Genomic DNA, 20,479 nt, shown 5'->3' with positions numbered 1-20,479 from the left:
TCACATCCACTTTACAAACAGGTAAGTTCTGGGTAAAAAGAGGGATTATTATATTACATTTGTAAATCAAGGACTATTTTCCAAATGACTTTGGAAAAGGCAGCAAACACCAAGCATATGAGTAAAGTGCTGTTTCTACATACTGTAGATAATCTGCACGACACTGGCTTGTAAAGTCCAGAAAACAAGAGCAGAAGACTTGTTTATGCTTTACAGTATGTCTTATAGTAGGCACCCAAGTACATATTTGCTGAATAAAAAGCAAAAAATCCACAGCTAAATGTCAAATAAACTTACTTTCATTACTATAATGTTAGAACTGCCTGACTTTCAGCATTGACAGAGAATATATTACATTGAGACTTAAAAAAAAAACAAAACAAAAAGAAATAGTATCAACTTCCTTATTTTTTTTAGTGGGACTAAGTTTATAGCAAAAAAAATCTGTAACAACAAGAGCCAGAATGTTCTTTACAAAGTTGAGAATGGCTTAAAATCAGTGATGAGTCTAGACCTTTATTAAAATTAGCAAAGACTTGCCATATACAGTTAAGTCTATTTCTTGGGTGACTTTTTAATTCACAGGTTCACAAGAAGGCTGACGTTTACACTCGATTCTATAACTGAGAAATTCAGACTGACTAGAATTCAAAACCTCTGAGTATTAGCTATTATCAACTCAACACCTTCCATGGACTAGGCATAGGATTTTTACGTTTACTATTTGTGATCCTCATAATTATTACCTTCACAGAAAAAGAAATAGACATTAAGTAACTTCCCAAAATATACAAAATCAGTCACTGATAAAGACAGAACTGAACCCAAGTTTCTGCATTTACAACACCTATGCTCTTTACACCAAAGGTAACCCAACTTTTTCAGTTTACCCAGCGCTTAAGTGTCTCAGTAAGTTTTCATGACCCCCTCCAACTAAAGATCTAATAGTTCTGTTTAACAGATAAGCCCAAACAACTTAGTAAGAGTAGTTTGTGCTGTGTCAAACAGATGTCACTGTGTGTCCCTCAAAAATGAAAAATATCCTGCCGTGCCCCAAGTCTGCAGTAGCTCCCCAGAGCACGTCAATACAGTTGTTTTTTTTTTTTTTTTTTAGCAATTATGGCTTTTTATCAAAAATACTAATCACAAACACACTATCAGACCACTTGTCATGAAACAAGTAATTCTGAAAGTATATGTATCTATACTATATACTATATATCGATAGAGTATATATAGTATATATCTCAATATGGGATTTTAAATTGATATCCTACTTGAAAAACTACTTACATTGATGTTGGAGACTGGACAATCCTTTTTGGCAAATTTAAATGCAAAATAGGACACTTGAAATATGTCAGGTCTATGTTCTGGATCTGGTTCAAGCATGAACCCTGTAAGAATAGATTAAAACGTTAACAAGTTTCACTGAACACACAGAAGCCATTTAGGGGCATGTTAAAAGAATAAAATGTATATACATATTTTTTTCCATTCTAAGATCAGTGATTCTAGTGAAGTTTGTTAATGTTATAGAATATATAAAACTGTTATTTTATACATGACCAAATATAAATATTTTTCTCAGAAAGTGACACAAAACATGAGTTTTGTGAACACTGGGGAATTATTCAAGAAAGTTCCAAAGCTACAACAGAAATCTTTATTATCATTATTATCTAAAATACCTCTACTAATTTTCAAAAGATCCTGAATCAACGAGAAAAAAATATTTTTTCTCATTCTTCCCATAGTGTTGCTAACAATATTCACCACATTTCTTACTTTTGCATGTTATTCATTTCATATTCAGAAGTGTGAGCAGAGTTTTAAGGCTCTATTATAAGCAGATTTCACACTAGCCTTACAGCACTGCTTGAAATACCTGACCTTTTTCTAACCAAAATGATCCTTTTATTCTAACCAAATGACCACTTGTCTATTTCTTGGGTGACTTTTTAATTCACAGGTTCACAAGAAGGCTGACGTTTACACTCGATTCTATAACTGAGAAATTCATATTTTGTTAAAACACTTTCATGTTCTAATTCTGTTTCACTAACTCTAAGTTCTTATAATGTCCAAATCATTTTTAAATCTATTTAGAATATATGAATAGCATCAATTAGATCTGAAATTTGCTAATAAAATTATATAAAAATATCTAAATATATAACTAAATTAAAAATCAAAATGAATTAAATCTTCCTTTCAAATTTAAGCAATATTGGAACAATGTATAATACATCTGCAACAGCATGAGCGACTCTGGTTAAAAACACAGTTGTGTGGAAAATGACACTAAGCACAAACTTAGAAATTGATTCAGGAAATTCTAAACTCAGTTTTAAAAATACTCTGCACATAACTTGATTTTATATGCTTATAAAGGCTAACACATACCACTTATAAAATTGACTTATTATTTTATCACGATTGTTAGACGGAAGTAACCCAAAATATTTACTATTAGTTTACCTTCAACTTCATTCCAGAAAGGATTCAGGAATCTATAGTTTATTTTATCCTCCAAAAATCATATTTGATCTTGATACCAACAAATACTAAGTGTTTTAAAAGTACAAAAGTACATGATATGAAAATAAATTTAAACACTTTTAACAATAATTGCTTATTCATATAATTTTTAGAAACCAAACAAATCACAAGAAACTTGCCAAATTCATAAACTTACTCTATTTTTCTATTCTAACAATTAAGTTTATTTGGCTTTTAAAATCTAATTTCAACTGTAGCTAATTATAAGTATTTATTCCTCTAAAAGACCTGAAAAGGCATTTAAAAAAAACTATAAGATTTTTTAAATATATGAGAAAATTAGGACTAGCAGAAAAGTAAGAGCTGAGGGCCTCTCACCACCCCCCAAAAAACCTAGAATAATGAGGTCACTGAAGAAACTGTATATGATTTGGTCCTATAAATGTAGGCCAAACCTTTAGCTCTCTACTTTCTAGGTGTCAACACAAATAGAGCAGCATGCTCCATTACAAAAATCACAGTATCTTTAGTACAAAAACAAACCAGGTGTTAAGAAAAAGCACTATTCCTGATATTGAAAGCAAAAAGTAAACTCTCCTTTCTTTGAGTCTTTCTAAAGAAGGCTCACACAGAGTGAACAATATCCTTAAGAAATCAAAATGAGTGACAAAGGGTCATTCCTTCCATGATGGCCAGTGACATAACACCTAAATGCAGTTCAGCACAAGAAATTCTACAGAAGAACAAAGAAGAATATGACACAAGAATATACTTTTCTGGCCTGACTTAACCAAGAAAAATCTTTTCAAATATCTAGAATGGAAAAGAATGATCCTTCAGGCAATCCTATATATTTTCTTTCATAGTAATGAAAGCAAGGGGAAAGAAATCTGACATTTCATGTTCTCCAACCAGTATCTTTATAGGTAAAACTATCTCTCAGGGTAAGCACTGCACAACATTCACTAATGATTAGGCAACCAAGCTGTGGGTAGAACTGATATCATTTTATAAGCAAACACAGGCCCTCTAATTCCCTGGCTCATGTTTTCATGTGGGACTGCATCTACTAAAGTCAGTTTAGTTTGTTAACTGTACTGGTCAGTTTAAAAGGTCATGACTATCATTTATTTTAATAAAATAGATTATAAAACATTAGAATGCATTAATATGGTAAGCATAAGCAATGTTTCATGAAACTTGTTCTGTGTATGTGTGTGTACCGTGTGTATGGTGTATGAGGTCATAACCAAAACGCATTTGCTACAGATCTGGAGCAGTTTGAAAACCACTGTACTAGAGACCTCTCTCTACACTATAACTCATTTGTCTCCAAGCAAAAAAAAAACCAAAAAAAAAAACAAAAAAACAGTAATTTATCTAATTGTTAGATTATAAGAAAGAAATAAGCACCCACATGCATCAATCTCTGATACTCTTTCTTTCAGAACAACTCTCAGGACATGTTATGTTCTCTCTGCAACCATGTTTTTTGTAAATGGCCTGCTTCTGTGGAGGGAGTCTATGGCTTTCCAGCATTGCCTACCACTCAGTGTAAATCAATTTGGGGACTGAATACAGATTAACAGGTCCATCTGCCTTCAGATATAAATTTAATTCTACAATCTGTTCTATTAGTACTGATGTTGACACTTTTATCTGTTGAGCTAATGTGTCCCATCTCTGATTTGATTCTAATTCAAAGTATGAGAAGGCTGAAACCATAGGTAGAACACAGCTATATTTTTACCTCTGAATATTTTTATATTAGATATTACCAGCCATTAAGAAAGAAAAAAATCGGCAAGTCATCTTTAAGCATTTAATTTAAATAATATAATTTCCCAAACTAAGAGAGTGGGTTACAAAATGTACTCCTGGATTACTGAATGATATAATCTGGAGTACAGAGGTATCAGGTCTAATCCAGCTAAACAATGAGGCATATCTACCAAGAATAACAACTTCAGTTTTTAAGTAATCTGTCCATTTTCTCTCACAATAATTAAATCTCAAGTGTAGTGATTTAGTAACTCCTACCCCAGAGACAATAAAACCATATCATCTAGAAAAATATGCTCCTGAAAGGATGGATTAAAAAATATATATGTCTAGTTCACCTAAAAGTGAATCAAGTGTTTGAGTTCAAAGGGGGGGGGGGGGCAGAGAAGTTGGAATATACCCTTGTTTACTCAATTTAAGGTGATCACGTGAATCATCATGAGGCATTCCCATTGACCTTGATTTGACTGAAGATATAAGATCAACTTTTAAAATATTAGCCACATGGAAATGAAAGGCTATTTCTCTGTTCCTCTTAATTGTGTGAATCTTTCTATTGATACAAACACCACTATTACAATCTGAGACCATAAAACAGTCTTAGCCCTGAAGGCAGTGTATGATTAAACCGCCACAGTATTTCCAACTGAGGTATCAGACACACACACACAAAAAAAACTTGCCCAAGGAGCTGAAACAGTTATGCTTATGACGAATTTTGCTGAGGAAAGTACAACATCCATTCATGTCCCAACAAAAAGAGTTCCTTCAAGCTGCTGCTGCTGCTATAGCAGTAACCAAGTTAAAGTATGGTTTCACCAAAGACTCAAGCCAAATATTAAATAAAGTAGTTCCATTCAAGTTATACAAAATGATAGATCCATGCCTGGTCCTAAGTAAAAGTTAAACCAGCCTCTCCAAATACATTAAAATCTTGCTAAACAGCTTTCCTTTCATAAAGACACATTTTCTCTCCAAAGACTTCTATTTACTACACTTTTGTAAATAAAGCTAAAAGAGAAACAAACACCCACTCTGATTTTATAACCATAAATACTTGAAGCATTAGCTTGTTATTATGCTTCTTTGACTTATGATGGGGTTACATCCCAATAAACCCCCAACATAAATTAAAAATACTGTAGGTTAAAGATTTAATACATTTAGTACACCTAACCTACTGAACATAGCTCAGCCTAGCTGACCTTAGACATGCTCAGAACATTTACATTAGCCTGCAGTTGGACAAAATTATCTAACACAAAGCCTATTTTATAATAAAGTACTGAATATCTCATATAATTTATCAAATACTGTACTGAAAGAGAACAACAAAATAACTGTAAGGGAAGAGAATGCTTGAAAGTGTTATCGTTACCCCCGTGATCATGTGCCTGAGTGGAAGCTGTGGCTCAATGCCTTGGCATCACGAGAGAGCAATGCAACGCACAGCCCTGGTTGGCAAAAGATGAAAATCCAGAATTCAAAGCATGGTTTCTACTGAAATGGTATCACATCATTGTAAAATTCAAAAACCACAAGCTGAATCATCATAAAATCAGGGACTAAGTGCATCAGAAACTTATATGTTGGGAATATAGGTCCTACCTAATATATTCTACGGACTGCTGAAATAAACTGAATTTAATAGCTAATAACTGTGAACCATGTTCAATCATAACTAAAACACTAAATGGCACTATAAATATGTCAGGATAGATTATTTGGGACAGTTTTGGCAGCTATCCCTAGAAGTCATTGATCAGAGCCCTCTCTACATCTGCCCAAGCAGTAACTCAGGGGTAATGACTGGAAATCTCCAAGAGAACTCCTCTCTTAATCTTTCATTTTTTTCCCAAAGGTTAATTAAAATGTCTGAGGTTATTTTCAAAAATAATATAGAAGTGTGGGTAAGGACATAGATGAAAAAAGACTGACCATGAGTTAATAATCACTGAAGCTGTGTAACAGGAACATGATAATTCACTGAATTGTTCTGCCTACATCTGTATATTTTTTATTCCCATAATAAATTTTAAGTGTATTAAAAACAAGCAAGAAAGTTCCGGTTTCCCACAGGAAATAGGTATTAAAATAAATTTATTTATTATTAAAATGATTGGAAGTAACAAGTCTTGGTATGGATGTGGAGAAAAGGAAACCCCTCGGACAATGTTAGTAAGCATGTAAACTGGTGCAATCACTATGGTAAAGAGTACTGAAGGCCCCTCCAAAAATTAAAATTAAAACTACCATATGACCCAAAATATCCACTTCTGGGTATTTATCCAAAGAAAACAAAAACAGCTCAAAAAGATATCTGTACCCCCATATTCAGTGCTTTACTTGTAATAGTGAAGACATAGAAGCAACCTAAGGGTCCACTGAAGGGTCAATATCTCATTCATACACACACACACACACACACACACACACACACACACACACACACAAACACACACATGAATATTATTTAGCCATTAAAAAGGAAGGAAATCTTGCCATGTGAAAAACATGGATGGACCTGAGGGCATTATACTAAGTGAGATTAAGATACAGAAAAACAAATACCATATAATCTCACTTATATGTGGGATCTTAATAAAAATTAACTCATAAATACAGAGAATATGTTGGTGGTTGCCAGAGGTGGGGAAGAAAAGGGATGGACAAAATGGGGGAAGGTGGTCAAAAGGTACAAACTTCCAGTTACAAAATAAATAAATTCTGGGGATGTACTGTACACAGCATGGTGACTGTAGTTAATAATACTGCACTGTATATTTGAAAGCTGCTAGAAGAATAGGTCTTAAAAGTTCTCATCACCAGGTAAAAATAATGTGTAACTATGTGAGGTGATAAATATTACCTAGACTTATATATATGTTACCTAGACAATATTTACATGCATCAAATCATTATATTATATATCTAGAACTAATATAATATTGTATATCAACTATATTTCAATTAAAAAAAAAAGAAATTTAAGCCAAGCAGATAAGCTGAGAAAAGCTTAAGTTATAGAACCATAAAGCAATTGAGCAGACCCAAAAGTAAGAAAAACAAAGCTTTGCCTGCTGTTCATATAAATCACTACATCACTGAACCAAAGTAAGCAGTGAGAAAAATAATCTTCCTGTCTGGTTACATTTAACAATATATTTTTGAGTATTTAACTTATGGCAAGCCTTTGATACAGCCACCATTAATCTGTAAAACCAAGTTCTGTTTCATAGCATCCAAAGAAATGTCTGCAGGAAATTAATATCCTAATGAGTTTCTGAAACTCATTACCCAGATGCCCTGCCCCTTCCCCAGAAAAATCAAAAATTAGGTTAGCTCAGGAAGAATTATAATAATTCAGCAGTAGTGGTAGTTATTAGAATAGTAATAATGGTACTATTAAAGGCTATCTCTTACTGAATACTTACACATGGTAAGAAGCACTTTTGATAATTCATTTAATTTTCATAACAACTATAAGAGGTAGGTACTTTTAATATGTTTATTTTGGAAATAAGATTAAGATAAATGGAGGTGCCCATTTATCAAATGATACATACACTTATTATGTATCAAATAAGTGACAGAGCAGATGTAGGCCCAGGCCCTTTGGCTCAAGGCCTTCTTAAATCTCTACAATGTACTTCCTTAACCACCTTACAACAGAAGCTGAAAGAAAGGTAAGGCAGCCAGCCCTCTGTTCACTCATCGTAACTGTTCAATAATCCCATTAGTTATGCTTATCATTCTCCTCTAAATGTTCTTTAAGTTCTTTTCAACTCCTAGATCCATAATGAAAGTGATTCTTTTCTCCTCACCTCCAATTCACCTCCATTACTCGTCTATTGGAAAAGTTAACAAAAGCTAAGAAGAAAAATTCTAAATAATTGATTCTGCTACTTTTAAGATGAAAAGTCACCAGGAAAGTATGATGAAATTAATAGTTAAAGTGAGCTTTATGACAGCAGGTAATAATAATTACCCTTGACCATATTAGTGACCACCTAAAGTATATGCAAATTCTTATGTAACCACAAACCATATACTTTTAACAAAGATTAGGCAGAGCTATTTCATTTTCAAAAATCCTGAGTTATATAAAACAGAGGAAAGCAGCATTAGTAAAACTGTTAATACTAAAAAGATACATGTTGGGGTGCCTGGGTGGCTCAGTCCGTTAAGCATCCGACTTCAGCTCAGGTCATGATCTCACGGTTTGTGGGTTCGAGCCCTGTGTCGGGCTCTGTGCTGACAGCTAGCTCAGAGCCTGAAGCCTGTTTCAGATTCTATATCTCCTCCTCTCTCTGACCCTCCCCTGCTCACGCTGTCTTTCTCTCTCTGTCTCTCTCTCTGAGAAATAAATAAAAAACATTATAAAACAAATTTAAATTTAAAAAAAAAACAATTAAAAAAATAAAAAGATACGTGTTTTCTAATGCTTTATTTTATATTAACATGTGGGGGCAACTACATTGCATGAATAACCAACTAGCATTAAAATGTTTCACTTTCAAAAACTATGAGCACAACTAGGCAATTCCGGGTTTTCTGAATGTAGAATTTGAAAGCAATGTAAATCACTAATTATATTATCATAAAAGGAGACAGATAAACCTCAATAGGACGGTAGGAAATAGGCAAGGTCACATGTGAAAAAATGCAAAGCATAAAACTGCAAAGAATCTAAGTATTTTCTAAAAAACATTGCATTGTAAGTATGTTCTTGTTTCAAAATAATCTCTATTTTGTTAAGCTTTTATTACTCAAGACAATACTTAAAAAGTAAAGCCCAGGAGTTTTATGAACATTTACTTGAATGTTTTTATTTTATTCAAATTTTTTTCTGCCTTGTTCTCAGATATAACTTCAAAACATTAATACATGGTCAAATTTACATTAATATTTAAGATGAAAACTAAAATCTATACATTTCTTGACAAAGGAAGCATATGATGCACAGTAAAATATCAATGAACTAGAGCCCCATTAGATTCTAAAATTATCAAAAGTGTTTAAGTTTTCCTCCTTCCCATTACCCACAAACAAGACCTATACACACATACACAGAGAAGAAAAAAGAACCAACCCAACTCAAGAAAATAAGATCTTACTCCCAGAAGCAAATTAAATCACAAATCAGGGTATATACTCTACAGTTTCTCATAACACAATGTTCAATGAGAATATTCAGAGTGTCTAAGACACTGCAAGATCCCCAATAAAATCCTCAGTTCAATTGTGATTAAAACATTATACTTAGCAACAAAATAGTCATCATTACAATGATTTGCAAGGACCTCAATAAAAGGTTAAACTTCAATTAGCCAGAACACACAACAGCCAAAGTAAATTCCTCAATCTAATCTCTGAGCATTCCAATCAGAGTTCTTTCATGCTTTTAATGCCCTAATTTTTGAACAATGAAGGAAGAAAGCTACTAAATAGATAGGTTAGAAGTCTAATGTTTAATCAAATATACTCCAAAGGTAGATTTGCTTTTTAAAAAATCACATTCTATAATATGGCAGGCTAAAAATAACAGAGATAATGGGAAAAACAGAGCTGGGTCAGACCACTGAGAAACATATACAACTATGTCAACCAGGTCACTGACAAAAACATTAACTGGTACCTGGGAAGGTAACTTGGACTGCCCAGGCAGGTAGTTTAATTTGGCTGGAAACTGCCACAGGGATATAAAAACACATCAAAACAAGGCTGGAAGTGCTCAACCAATAAAGATAAAAATGGAACTCTAAGCCAGCAGGGGTGCTAATTCAGGGGGCCACCCATTAGTAGGGAGCCACCCAAACGAGAAGTAGATCTCTCTGTGAAGAAAACCCTAGGTACAAACGCTCATATTTAAGGTTTTCCAATTAGAGCTAAAAGTCTTCACGCTGCCAGTACAGCAGCAAAGCTTAGGGCTATTTCCTTTCCCCTGAAAGTTGTAACAGCACCTCCCCCATCCCATTACTTTGCTTCCCTTTGCAAAGCAATTTTGGTTTCAACTGACATAATTCTCCCAATTTCCACTACGTTTGAACAAATCTACATAAATAAAAAGATTGTTCTTTAAATAAATTTGCAAAAGCAAGGCTAGATATCCTTTTATGATCCATTTTCTTTTGACTACTTTTCTACTGGAGTACTGGCCCTTTTCTTCTGGATTTACAGAAGCTTTATAAATTATAAAAGTTAGTCATTTGCCAAATGTGTTTCAAATATTTTTTTCCCAATTTATCATTTGATTTTTATGCTAGGGTTCAGGGGTTGGGGGTGGGGGGGAAGGGAGATTTTAATGGTTTAAACTCATATGTTAATGGATTCATCTTTTCTAGTTCCTGAGATCTAATACCTTGCTTACAGACTACCCACTCGGGTGTTATAAATAAATTCAAGACTGTTTTACTCAGGTACATTTATGTTTTGTATTTTTTACATTCAGGTCTTTGATTTATTTGAATTTTTAGCATAAAGTTTGATAGATTTTCAGCTCAGTGTTTTTGGCCATAAATGCCTACTAATTTTTTGTATTTCCACCTATTTTTTTGCACTGAGTTGAACAGCTATCTTTATATTACAAAATATCAATATATTTAGATTGGCTCTCTTTTCTATTGCATTGATCTGTGTGGCTGGAGGCTATGACAGGCGATGTTTAAGATGCAAAAACAGAGTAGAAATGCTAGAAACATCTTAATTAAAACAGGTGGAGAGGTACTGTTTAAATAATGTAGCTTCGTAATATTTTAATTTTAACAACTGATGGTCCTCCTTCCTAACCCAATTATCTTTTTCAGAAATTTTTCCAAGTACTAAAAAAATTACAGTATCCATCCAAAGGAAGAAAAGAACTCTTAAACGAGGCTAGAAGGAAAACAGAGATATTTCTTTTGGAGTCAGAGGTCCCCAGGACTACCTCTTTCTGATACTACATTTAGGTTGTTTTCCAATAAACACTTCATTACCAATAATGAATAAATATTAAAAAGGATGGCTGACACACCTGGTTGGCTCAGTCGGTTAAGTGTCTGACTCCTGATATTGGCTCAGGTCAAGATCTCACAATTTGTCAGTTCAAGCCCTACATCGGGCTCTGCACTGACACTGTACATGGAGCCTGCTTGGGTTTCTGTCTGCCTCTCTTTCTCTCTGCCCTCACCCCCCTTGCTCTCTAATCTCTCTCAAATAAATAAAAATTTTATTTTTAAAGAAATAAAAATAAAAATTTTATTTTTAAAGAAATAAAAATAAAAATTTTATTTTTAAAGAAATAAAAATAAAAAGGGTGGCTGAATAAGCTACAATCTAAGACTGGTAATACTTTGATCCAAAGAAGCAACAGATCTGGATTTTTAGATTTCAAAGTACAAAGACTAAGTAATTAAATGTTTTGTTGGAAGTTTTTCTAGAAATTCCAGTTTCCTTAATTACATAATCTCTATGTTCCACAAAAGCTTATCTAGGGGGCTTAAAAATATCAATGTACTAATCAGTAATTAGGCTGCTTTCATTCCTATGCAAGTCTTATAAACATTTTTTTAATGTTTTTCTTTATTATAGTTTCACAAAACTCTAATACATAAAATGAAAAGACTAGGTTTAGGTAAAAAGATGTAAACAGCTCACCCTAAATAGAGTACCTTAGAATTTTTTCATAAATTTTTCCAAGTACTTACTTATTAAGCAATGTATGTTATGGGAATAACGAGAATTGTCTGGGACGGTGAAGCTGCCATCACAGATAGCAACCTGACTCTCACCAAAAGGAAGAGTGAAGAAACAAAGTTTATACAGTAAACATCCCAGGGCCTGTAAAACAAACAAGTATGAATATCGTCAGAGCTCAAGTAATCTATCACAAGACAAAAACACAGCCCCAAATCAAAACCAAAATATGTTATTAAAAAACACAAAAGCCTAAGGTTTCTAATACAGGATCAATCATTTCACAAATTAAACCAATTAATGGTGTGATTAAACTAATTAATGTGCTTAATTTTTTTAAAGATATTTAACTGTATCATTTCCATATTTTTCTATCACATCTGTGATTAGTTGACTGGATTAATCTATCATGGAACTCTAGATCATGAATGACATAAGTAAAATTAGAAGTAGCAGGTTCCTCTTAGAAAAATTACAGTTTTATTTCTTTCACTAGGAAAAAATATATGTAACACATAACTAGCATATAAACAACAAAGTAAGCACAAGGTACCTTCTAACGACATTTTTTTGAATTCATTATAAAACATATTATAAAATCCTGGGATTCAAAGTATGAGTTAGCCAGCACAGTTAATTTTATCAGACAAACATCAATATATTTTTATTATTAACTAAACGTGTCATTATTTCACATCATAAAAATTAGTTCTCTATCTCTACAAATAACCCTATAATTTTTATTCTAAATATAGTTATATTTGTCTTGGCTAACCTATATTAAAATTCACAAAGGAAGGGCTCTGTCTGCTTTACTTGCATGGCTTCATAGACAGTACAGCACCAATAAATCTATTTGCTGACAATGAAGACAAAACACCCTAAAACACAAAGTATATTCTGAAAAGTAGCATAGGAAATTCCTAGCTAAGCTGCTAATATCTCAAACCTGAGAAGCAGTAATAAAATATGATTTTCAGCTCAAGAAATCATTATGTTCTTTTTTTTTTTTTTTTAAATTTTTTTTTTTTTAATGTTTTATTTATTTCTAGGAGAGAGAGAGAGAGAGACAGCGTGAGCAGGGGAGGGCCAGAGAGAGAGGGAGTCACAGACTGAAATAGGCTCCAGGCTCTGAGCTGGCAGTCAGCACAGAGCCCGACGCGGGGCTCGAACCCACGAACCGCGAGATCATGACCTAAGCGAAAGTCGGACGCTTAACCGACTAAGCCACCCAGGCGCCCCAAAATCATTATGTTCTTATAAGAAGTGTCACCTACAAGCCTTAAGAGTGTAAAAGTTATTTCTGGGGCACCTGGGTGGCTCAGTAGGTTAAGTGTCTGACTCTTGATTTTGGCTCAGGTCATTATCACAGTTTATGAATTTGAGCCCCACATCAGGCTCTGCACTGACAGTACAGCTTAGGATTCTCTCTTTTCCTCTCTGCCTCTCCTCTCATTCTCTCGCTCTCAAAATAAATAAACTTAAAAAAAAAAAAAAGAGAGAGTGTAAACGTTATTTCTAATTCCAAACAGACTATAATAAATATCCAATACTCAGTATATAATTTTATCAGCAATGCTGCTGGCCTTCTATCATCTCTCTTTTGCTAGATTCCCCACACATCAACTTAGCACACTCAACTAACAAATACACTAAGTTTTATAACTATCATGAAGATCACAATATACAGAAGCACCTTTGTAAGTTCAACAGTATTTGTAAAACATTATTTTCAATATAGTCTTCCAACAAAAAAAGTTCAAAAGCTCTAGAAATTTCAATTCCAGAAGAGTAATTCTAGTAAGTTCAAAAACTTTACTGTGACTAATGAAATGGTAAAGATTCTGAACAGAAATAACCAGTTCAATGTCACTTAAAAATATTTATAATGCTTTTTTCTGTAAGGAAGACATTTTTAGCATTTATATGTAGCAAACTGAGCTTAAGGCTTCCTTAACAGCACTAAAAAATACTATTGATAGTGTAGTGTCTGCATTAAATTACACCTTTCTACTGCCCAGATGACATTCTAGGCACAAGAGATCAGCATTTTAGTCAGTTTTATCTTGCCAATCAAACCTTTAGCAATGTGTTTTCTGTTAGGGTAAATGTTGTGGGAGTTTCCAGATAACTATTTTAGATAGCAATGCCAGTATCCTTAAAAAACATAAATATAAAATGCTCTGCTTCACACAGTGTGAACACAACAAGGTGCCCTAGTTTTTTCACACCAAAGGCATTTCCCTCTATCCATTTGATACAGTGAGAATTGTTCAAGAAACAGAAGGGGAAAAAATGATCTAATTTTGAAGGCTGAGTATCATCATCTTCAATTTTCCTTATTAAAAGATAACACGAAGCATCTCTCACTGAATTTCCTAATGCTTATAAAATCAGCATCCTAGTTCTCAGGATAAAAATAACCTATAATGGAAACTTCCAACCAAAAAAAAATTTCCCCCAAAATATAAAGTGCTAAATGAATACTTTAACCTCAGTATGATAACTCCCTGAATCAGTACTATCCTGAAATAGAATCAGAAACACAATCCTTGACCAATATAAATTGATATTTTTTCTAGATATTTTTTCATTCACACATAAAATGTTGCAACATACTTTTGTTTCACCCAAACTAAGACAAGAAAAAAAAGTGGTATCATGAAAATTAAAATTCTATTTCTGTCAAGCATATAAACATAGATTCTATTTTCTGATTATTTTTCTTCTTTTTTCTTTACCTTTGAGTAATCTATTTGTAACCCTAAATACTTATACTAAGTTCTATAATTATCAGTTATAAAAATACTACCCCATATACTAATCTATAAAAGGTATAAATTTGAAATTTATCACAGTTTAGTATGCTGCCTGGCACACATATCAAGTCTAATGAAAAAAATGAATTAAAAAGTATTCTCTCCTTTTTGTTAAGATATGGGGTAACAATCATGTACTTAGAGACTAATTATCCTTTCAATCAAGCCTTGATGATATCCAAACAGTAGTTAAACTACAATGTCTGTTGTTTCCTCTGCCGTTGAAATACTCTTTTAGGTAACATGGATTTCAAAAGCAGTAAAAAAATTAGGCTAGGAAAAACTTCCACAATCACCTCTTCTAATATCTTCATTTTACTGAATTAAAATCTGATTGGATTTGCTTTCTACATTATACTATAAACCATTTACTATTAGCCATTTAAAGTTAATGCTGAGAAAAAACAAACTGAATTTTAATTACAGGCTGGTAATCTGTAAGCAGTATCAAATTAACTAAATCAAACTTGTCCATTGAGTCAACTACGTATATGGTTAAAAATTCAACTACCACAAGATTTAAGAATCACTGGTGTAAAAAAAAAAAAAAAAAGAAAAAAAGAAAGAAAAGTGATTATGACAGATGAAAAGATATCAAAGATATTCTTTTTTTTATTACCTTGCAAGAATATTTAGTATCCCAACCCCTATAGGAGGAGGTCAAGAGAAGAGAGCCAAGGAGATATTCATTTGGTTTCACACATTATGCTTGACTACTTTCTAAATTATGTTTTTAAAATAAACAGATTTTTTTTGTAAACTCTAGAAGTATTTCCAAAGGAATTTTTTTCCTACAATGCTAATACAGTCCCTAGTGGTAGATATGGCTAATACTTGTTGAATTTAAACAGATTCACATTTAAAATAGAGTTTTGTGCTAATTTATGAAACAAAGCCAAAATATATTCCCTCATGAAACAAGTCCTAAAAAAGTATAGGCATTCTAATGTAAAGTTCAGCTATATAGAAATATGATCAATCTTAATAATTCAATCCAGATATATGGTTGACCCTTGAACAACACAGGGTTTAGGGGGGCCAATACCCCATGCAGTTGAAAAATCCACGTATAACTTTTGATTTGATTCCCCCAAAACGTAACTACTAATAATCTACTGTTGACCAGAAGCCTTCCCAATAATATAAGCAGTCAATTACCACGTATTTTAATATGTGTTAGTAACTTTTTCTTAATTTTTTTCAATATTTCTAGGCTGACTGGTTCATCTGCAAGTTTTTTCAAATTTGTTGCAAATCTACGAAAGCTTTCAAATATATTTATTTTTAAAATTTTGCATATTGGGGCACCTGGGCCAACTTTGATTTTCTCTTGGTTCACACTGACAGTGACATACCCTGCTAGGTATTCACGCTCTCGCCCTCTCTCTCTGCCCTTTCCCTGCTCCTACTCTCTCTCTCTCTCTCTCAAAATAAGTAAACTTAAAAAAAGATAAAATAAAAATCTGCATATTAAGTGGATACACTCAGTTCAAACCATGTTGTTCAAGGGTCAACTGTATATGCTATGTAAGATCATCAACATGTAGAAATTGGTCAATGGCTTGATTTTAATTAGAAAAAAAAATTTACTCGTGTTAGTTTCCATTAAAAAGTTCTTAAAATATTTCTAAGAATTACTTAAGAATTATGACCAGCTTTTCCATACTGCAATCAAAATGACAATCAAAACATGTTAACATTCACATGTAATATAAATTCTAAAGAATACTGTGGCAGAGCATTACATTATATGGAAATCCTTTATTTGCTTTTTTTATACCTAAGCTTTCCATTTCAGGATTAAGAAGATAAAATGTTCTATTTATTTTCTTCTTCTGGATAAGAATATACCACTTTCTTCTACTTATTATAAAATACCTTTTGGGGAACAGGGGGAAAATAATCAACTGAACTCAGATTTTATTTTTAATTTGTTTAGAGAAAGTGTTAGCCTTTCTTGGCCTTACCCAGATATCAGCCTTGGTGGTGATGGGTTTCCCTCCATAAAGGTTGATCATTTCGGGGGCTCTGTATGACAGAGTTGTATACCTGGCAGTAAATAAGTGAAATGGAGTGGAGATATAAAAAAAAAAAAAAAAAAAATAGATACTATATAGTTTCTACATAAAATACTACAAAAAACTTTTAGGTCCAATAACATATAGAAATAACACTATTTTTAAAAAGGTCATTAAAAGTCCATCAAGATTGAACAATACAAAGCATCTATACACATTTTTATTCAACAAATGCAACAGCACCTCTAATGATATAAAAACTTAATTTTAATTAAAAATCTGAAATAAAGACAATGGATTGAAAACATAGTTTTCCTTGAATTTGTTTTAAATAATATAATTTGACTCTAAAACTATCCTTATCAAAATATTTTAGTCAATTAATTTAAAAACAAAATGTCTACCCTCTCAAAAATTAATTTATATGTTTATTAAGGAGTTTGTTTTTAGGGACTCTAACATAATTTCTGGCACACAGTAGTAAACCTCCCCTAGGTCTGTTTGTATTGTCGTTGTTTTAAAAGTAATCTAGTTGCCATCATTCTAACTACGTTAATTAAGAACACTTCTAGAAGTGACTGCCATCATAAGATATCTGGAATTAAAAGATACTGTGAATAAATACTTAGCAACATAAAAACTCTAAACCCATTATGAACAGAAATAAAGTAGTACTCAATTTCATGGCAGAAACTATTAGACTATGGAAGGACTACCTATATCATGGTATAAGTTACTTTTGACTTTTGTATGTTTCATTTATATGAAATATCTTAAGGCTCAACATCCTATCATCTTACTTTTTTGAAATTACCCTGACTAGTGAGACATTCTGAATGATACTACTACCGAGGAGCAACCTGCAAAACCAAAATACAAACTGCACGAGGGCAGGACTTCTCTTCACTGCTATACTGCAACACCAACAATAGTGTCCACTGCATGGTAGGCCCTGAATAAACACCTTCTAACTGAATAAATGGTTAGACCATTACCTCCCCAATTGAGCCACAAAGCACAAGAATTCCTCATGAGCCTGCATTCATCACTACTACAAAATTCTGCTGAATCTTAACTATACTTCAGATCTCAGCAGTAAGAAATGAAAATTTCAGCAAGTCAGAGATCCTAAAGCAGTTACAAATCACAACGCAATAATTTTTAAATTTTATGTATATACACATATATATACATACACATACATATATGTATGTATGCATGTATATGTGTACATACATATATACACATGCATACACATATATATATACACACACACATACATATACATGTATATACACAAACGTATATCCCCAAAAAGCCAATTCAATGATTTGTTCTTGTATTCTTCAAGATATTTATATGTTTACTAAGGAGTTAATTTTTATGGAATCTAACATAATCACCATAGGCTATGTTTCCTGAGTAGAAATACATGGTCTAGAAACCCAAAGTGTTATACAAATGGGCCAGAGTAAGATCAGCTCTCCTTGAGTTCTTTCAAAATGCATACTGCAGTTCAAATGATGGCTCTTAGTCTTAAACAACTGAGAAATTGTGAGGAAGAGAGGAGACTAAAAAAAAAAAAAAAAAACTACTCAAATTCCTATTCTGACAGACCTTCGTGCATTATCATTTTATTAAAGTAACTTAACATTTACCTAAGATTTACAAACAGTTCTATTTTCTAAATGAGAAAACAGAAAAGTAAGGGAGAGGTCTTTATAAGTACCCTAGCAACCAGAGAAAGTATGAAACTAAAAAAACATAGAGCAGATATGACCTATTTCTACCAGAGAGCTTTCCAATACACTATTACAAAGTAACAGGTTTTCTAGTTTTCACTGTATTAAAAGTCAATCTTCTTCATCTTAAATATGAAGTAAAAGCTCAGTTTCCAAATAATTTACTATCTTGCTAGCAAGTCCTCAATATCAGTAAAAACATGATGTTTAACTGAACTCAATAATCATGTAAAACTCCCTTTAATAATTCCACAAATTAACTTAATACACTTCTTGATAAATACATTTATAATGCACATTAAAAACTTGTATCTGTGACATAGCATATTTTCTACTGAGCTTGAGCAGACATCAATTAACCAATGCCTATGGCAATAAATATTTCAAAGAAATCTATAAATGGAATACCTAAAATTTGTATTAGCAGAACTGGTCCACAGATTAAGTTACCTAAAATTCTCGTGAGACAAAGCACAATAAAGATAGAAACTTACTTTTTAATTTCTTCTTCTACTAGATTAACTCCATCTTTTTGAGGATTAAGAAACTTATTCGTGGCACTGCCAAAGTCACAGAGTACATAGTTTCCACTATCATTCAACAAAATATTTTCTACCTTCAGAAAAAATAAATAATTAGTAGTATTTTCAAAGTGAAAATTATACTTTTATAACCACGTTTTTACAAAATAAATACCACAACAAAGTTTGTGCCATATATACACGGAGAGAAGAGAAATAAGATAAAAATTATGAGGAAGGCCAAATGAATCAGACCAAAAATATGCCTGATTAGGTCTACTGTTTCTCCTGCTAAGAACAGAGAAGTGCTCCCCCTATCCCAGGATGATTTTTGCAGGGGTCCAGAAGCACTAAATCCTTTTTAAACCTCTTCTATGAAAAAGAACTAGTAGCAGTAGAAGTCTATAATGCATCTCCATTTTTCATTCTGTAACTTCAGCTTTTCTATAGACAAGTAACAAAAACCATTAAACTTCTAACTCTGGTTGACTCCTAATTCCATTTTTATCTAAAATGCTATCCTGAAAAACACAGTTTTGACCTGATGTGTGAAATTAGAGATAAGAGTGTAGCAATTTAAATAAATGACATACACAGCTTCTAGAACAGAAGGGTGTGGATCTACATCCCAAGTTTGCAACTTGCTAGCATAGGTTCCTTTAGACAATAAAAAGCACTCTTGTGCTTTCATTTCCTTGTCTACAAAATGAGGAAGATAATAGTATCTGTTACATGGACTTGTAAAAGTCAGATGAATTAAAACATGTAAAGAGTTACAAAAGTGACTGAAAAAAGCACTCAATAAATGCTACTATTATTATTACATTTTTTCCCTCACAACCTTTTCTACCTTTATGATGCAGTCTTGGATGAGTTATTCAATTGCTTTCCACTCTACCAAAATACTCACATATAGTTTTTTTCTATATTTCACATTTAGTCAACTTTTTAAAATATTTGCACACTAACAAAGATTTTTGCAAGAAATCTACTTAAAGCAAATGTAGGTTTACATCAATTTACACAAGTAAAATGAACTAAGCATATTAAATAGGGCCTATACTAAAGTAAGCCATTCAATGTCTTTTGTGGTTTTAAATCAAGAAGACTCACCTGGAAACATCAACTTAATATGAAAAAAGTTAACAAACCAAAACAAGATAAAAATCCATACCAAATCATTAGGGAAATGTAAAAGCTGTGTATTCCGAAGAACTGAAATGAACTATACTGGTTATTCAAATTAAAGGACAGAAGTCTGAAGTCCTACATTTCAGTCTTGGCTTAATTTGTAACCTATGGTAACAATAGGCTTCCCTAGATGATATTTTCATGGTTAACAAGCTAGAGTCTAAGTGATATCATCTATTCTCTTGCATCCTAGGGGGATTTTATTATAACCTTTCATAGATTTTGTATAA

The 20,479-nt window shown here is 32.6% G+C and overlaps 1 protein-coding gene across 4 annotated transcripts in view; it reads right to left on the bottom strand.

Annotated features, from left to right (window-relative positions):
* Positions 1–20,479, bottom strand: part of BMP2K (BMP2 inducible kinase) — a 121,503-nt gene that overhangs the window by 43,430 nt on the left and 57,594 nt on the right. For 3 of the 4 annotated variants that reach the window (XM_039220681.1, XM_039220683.1, XM_039220682.1), the window contains exons 5-8: positions 19,032–19,153; positions 16,745–16,826; positions 11,970–12,102; positions 1,294–1,397 (exon numbers count right to left, since the gene is read on the bottom strand). In XM_039220681.1, the coding sequence (XP_039076612.1) occupies positions 1,294–1,397; positions 11,970–12,102; positions 16,745–16,826; positions 19,032–19,153 (441 nt within the window). The remainder of the gene's footprint in view (positions 1–1,293; positions 1,398–11,969; positions 12,103–16,744; positions 16,827–19,031; positions 19,154–20,479) is intronic. The other variant, XM_039220684.1, reaches the window with a different exon arrangement.

The sequence above is a fragment of the Hyaena hyaena genome, unplaced genomic scaffold (genome assembly GCF_003009895.1).
Source record: "Hyaena hyaena isolate Hyena2069 unplaced genomic scaffold, ASM300989v1 scaffold_902, whole genome shotgun sequence".
Lineage (NCBI taxonomy): Eukaryota > Metazoa > Chordata > Mammalia > Carnivora > Hyaenidae > Hyaena > Hyaena hyaena.
This window is presented reverse-complemented; position numbering and strand designations above follow the sequence as displayed.